Consider the following 4,352-nt stretch of genomic DNA (forward strand, 5'->3'; position numbering starts at 1 on the left):
GAAGAAGTCTCTTGGAGGAGAGACGAAACGTTTCATTAGAGAAGAACCCATCCAGAAGACCTATACAATTTTTTTCTTCTTGTCCGATAATGAAACTCAGACTTTATTTTCGGGAGTTTGGGGACCTCATTCGATGGCCAAGGAGAACTCAAACTGGGAAAGCCTTTGGCATGGAGTTGTGATATAAGCAGCCGACAAATGGGGACTTCAAAAGACCAAGCCCCTAAATTGAGACACAGCCTATGTGGCCAAAATCTGTCAATGCGATGCAGTGCTTTGGTTTCATGTGGTGCTGGCCCATGCATGGACCATCTTTGGCAAACCACATCTGGGCCACGTCATTCTTTGCTTTATCTTGGCCGGATGTTAGAGCTATGTTGAATGTTTGAGTTCACACAAACTGTTGACAGACTCTGAGAAATGAGTTAAAAGTGATTTATATTAAAAAAAAATAACTCCAGGATTGGTCTTACTCTGCTTTGTTCCATGGAGTTCCTGATTTCTTCTGACTTTCTGAGCCTGGCCTGGATCACGTGTTCAATCTCAGCTTGAATCTTCTTTATTTGAGTCTAAACAAAATTGAAGATTAGCACATTTCTTTCAATTTAGACCAGTTTGTTTTGGTGTATACAGAAAAATGGTTATTGTTTGTTCTTTTCCAGACTTAGGGAAAATTTTACCAAATCATGGACAYAAAATACTCATAGAAATGTGAAAATAATAGCATTGCGATGTCTGTATCATGGATGATTTTGACTTTGGGTAAAGATACAATRAATTCATCCCACTCACCTTGATCCTCTTGCTCTCCTTCTCCATGGGAACAACTTCATGGTGYTTGTGGTTCTTCTCGGTGCATTTCGTACACACGGGCGTCTGGTCTCTCTTGCAGAACATCTCCAGGGCCTTGTTGTGGTTTCTACAGAGGTGACGCGTACTAAAGGTGGCCGGATCCGTCAGCCTGTGCTTCGTCATCACCGGGTCCCTCAGATGAGGCGTCAGGTGTGTTTCACAATACGATACTTGACAGACGAGGCATGACTTGACAGCCGTTAACTTGTTTTCATTGCAAATGTCACAAGGTATATCGTCGGATTTAGAGGATTGTCTTGAGGTTTGTCTCTTTGCTGGCACTGGTTTCACCCTCACTGTCCTAAAAGGTTAAGTGCAAAATGGATTAGTTAAAAAAAGTAACCAAGAACCTGGTCTACAATGGATAGACAAAGCATCTAAGTACCTTCTAAATTGTTCAGTGATGTCTCTTAAGCCTAYGTTTACCCTGAGGCTTGGTCGGTTCGGGAAGACCTCCTTGCACAAGGGGCAAGTCGATCTGCTGCTTGTGTCCCAGTGATGTGTGATGCATTCTAGACAGAAATTGTGTCCACATGGGATAGACACAGGGTTGATGAAGCTATCCAGGCAGATGGCGCACCGAAACTGCTCCTCGGACAATGCTGTGGCCATGTTTCTGTTTGAAGAATAACGTGTAGAGTCATTCAGTCGGTGGAAAAATATTTCTGAACTTTATTGAGCATCGATCAGCTCTGTTTTCTGTTACTTTAATATTTTCTTTTGATCCTTGTTCTCTTTAACTTCCTGAACAGTTTATACAGCATCGATTATTTCAAAATTCTCTTATCCTTCAGGAGTGGACACAGAGAGTTGGGGTTAGTCAGGCGTGCTTCCTGCTGGAGTCTACACTGCCATATCCACTGTTACTTTGGCCACARATCTGTCACATTTGGGCCCAATCTCAAAACTCGCACAATTCTTGGAAGTGGTCTTTTGCCCCACCCCCTTTGCACCCTTGAGCCACACTTCAGMTAAGCCCGCATCCTAGTGGACTTTGTATGTACATTACCCACAGTTCATCCCTGTATATGACRTTTTGAATTACAAGGCAGAAATATGATAGTGTCCACCGAGCAGCTTCCTATCTAGTGGTTGCAGTAATRCACTTAAATGAGTTTGCCAACCACCAATAAAATCAAAGAAGAACTTATAGAAGGAGGATTATACTCTGGTGTATAAGCCTCCTTCGGTTCATGTGCTTTCTTCTCCAAAAAAACGATTGCTTGTTGTAGTTGTGCTATCATTTCAACCAATACAAATGCCAAAACAGTGAACAGTCCTGCCATTTTGAATGTCGTAGTTACGACGCAGAGGCACAAGTCACTGGTATAACCAAATCCCAATTCTTCAATTTTTGCRTGCTTGTAACCTGCCCACTCGAACCCTTATGTACACTTTGAGTGAATACACTTCATAGATTGGTGTAGGGTGTAGTGTGAGTATTGGGACTGGGCCATAGAGTGCCACACTTTTCAGCAGTTGGTTTCTTCTGTGAACAACATCTGTGTTATCTCCATTTGTTTTGGTTTTTTGGCCATTTGACTATCTTTATAAGCATTTAATGGGTACAACAGTTAGTTTCTGAGTAGATGAAGCAAAAATGATGCCTTTGCTGTCTGAGCACTTACAATCTTCTAACACAATAATTTCATATGTGGAGGTGGATGCCTCATTGACATTGACCATGGATTTTGCAGGTTTGGATGGACCATGGTCCTTTAGCCATTCTTGTCACTCAAGGAGGATCTCAACTTCTCTGCTACTTCTAGTTCTGCCTCCTGTCTTTTTGTCAGTGCCATTGTCTCCAAACCATACAACATAGCTGGACTTACTCTTCGTAACCTCTTTACCTAAACTCTCTGTTTTCATGGACAATGAAGTCCTTGAAGTCCAGCACCTTTGTGACCTCTGCTCCTTGTAGCCTCACTGTTCCACCTGCCTGGCTCTCATAAACACATGTACACGGTCTTGTTAAGGCTGACTTTCATACCTGTTCTTTCAAGTGTGTAACTCCACCTCTCCATGTTCTCTTCCACCTGTTCCTTGTTCTTTCTGCAGATCCCAATGTCCCACATTATTCTCTGCTTTTAATGAAGACATGAATGCTGGAATTTCACACAGTTCCTTCAATGGCGCTTTGCAGAGTTCTGTCTGAAATTTAGAATTGTATTTGTTTGATCCATACCTGCATTTTGGGTGTGAACACCTTCATAAAATTCAAATTTCTAGGTAGGTATAAACCCACCAAGTTAGGTTATGATAAATACAAGACAACTGCAATGTGGCCAAAATAGCCAGTACTGTTCTTCTTTTAAAACAATATAATTCATTCTTTAGCCAAATTTTAGATCTCGTCATTCTAAGCAACTCATTCCTGGTGTATGATACAGAAARCAGTTCAGAAAAGTTATAAAAGCTCTTGAAACAGATTGTGATGAAGAAACTTTTATTTAGTTTGAAGGTGGCAGGTTATTCTGGTCCTTTGTAAGCATTGAAAATATGTTTAACTTGAATCAGGTCCACAGCTTTTTTTTTTATTTCCTTCTCAAAGTCAAAGTTAATCGAAGGCCAGAAAATGAATGGACACAACATTACTGCYAAAAAAACCTTTGTAATATATTTATGAACTTCACTGTTTGAATTAAAATACTGGCTCATATTAGGTGTGACAAAAGTCATTTTAACAYTTTATACAAATGTGGATCATTTTGAAAACGTTGCTATTTTATTTTGTGGCACAAACATTTATCCTTAAAATATTGATCAAAGTTTTGCTGTGCATTTTAAAAACACTATATTTTAAGTTTAGTAAAAAAACATGGCCTTACCTGTGTGTGTGTTCCCAAACAGTATCTGCCAGGTGAGCTGAATGCTGTTGAACTACTTACAAACTGGTTCTTCTTCTTCTTAACTCATAGACACATGTTTAAAGTTCCTCCCACAAATGGTTTCAACTAAACAAGTGAAGTTATTCACTTTATCCTCCCAACAGCTGCGTTTTGGCAACAGTTCAATAATCCCTTAGCTCTTTCCATTATCATGCATTTACATCCCAAAGAGCTCCTGACCTGTTTGCAGATCTCATCTTTATAAAAGAAAGACCCAAACACAAAATGGAACATCACCCTTTGCTAAAAGTGAAGGGATAATGTTTCACTTATTTCCTCATGTGTTTGCTTGTTTGTACTGTTAGCATCTCATGGACCAAAGGAAGAAATGTCAACAAGTGTTTGAAGGGGTGCTGCAATAAGATAATTAAGCACAATATTCTGAACTCAATAGTTAGATTTTACATGATATTGGACAATTATTTTAATCATTTACTTGTTTTTTTTTCTACACCAAACAGCCTCCTCTGATTAGAGGCCAGCTTGGGTTTGATCAGTAACACCGATAAGAGTTCAGTAAGTAGAGTTGTTCTATTTCGTGTAAGCTCCGCCCTCTAAGGCTATCGCAGATGGGTACCCCCGCGCGCGCTCGCGCATTCTGAAGAGCCAATA

General features: G+C 40.2%; 1 protein-coding gene across 1 annotated transcript in view; it reads right to left on the reverse strand.

Moving 5' to 3' along the window:
• The window catches only part of LOC106527079 (zinc finger protein RFP), a 12,747-nt gene extending 8,805 nt beyond the window's left edge, over window positions 1-3,942 (reverse strand). The window contains exons 1-5 of the mRNA XM_014021844.1: window positions 3,681-3,942; window positions 2,843-3,003; window positions 1,238-1,468; window positions 793-1,153; window positions 474-569 (exon numbers count right to left, since the gene is read on the reverse strand). Of these exons, the coding sequence (XP_013877298.1) occupies window positions 474-569; window positions 793-1,153; window positions 1,238-1,464 (684 nt within the window). The 5' untranslated portion in view covers window positions 1,465-1,468; window positions 2,843-3,003; window positions 3,681-3,942. The remainder of the gene's footprint in view (window positions 1-473; window positions 570-792; window positions 1,154-1,237; window positions 1,469-2,842; window positions 3,004-3,680) is intronic.
• Between the last annotated feature and the right edge of the window lie 410 nt (window positions 3,943-4,352).

The sequence above is a fragment of the Austrofundulus limnaeus genome, unplaced genomic scaffold (genome assembly GCF_001266775.1).
Source record: "Austrofundulus limnaeus strain Quisiro unplaced genomic scaffold, Austrofundulus_limnaeus-1.0 Scaffold307, whole genome shotgun sequence".
In the NCBI taxonomy this organism is placed as follows: Eukaryota; Metazoa; Chordata; class Actinopteri; order Cyprinodontiformes; family Rivulidae; genus Austrofundulus; species Austrofundulus limnaeus.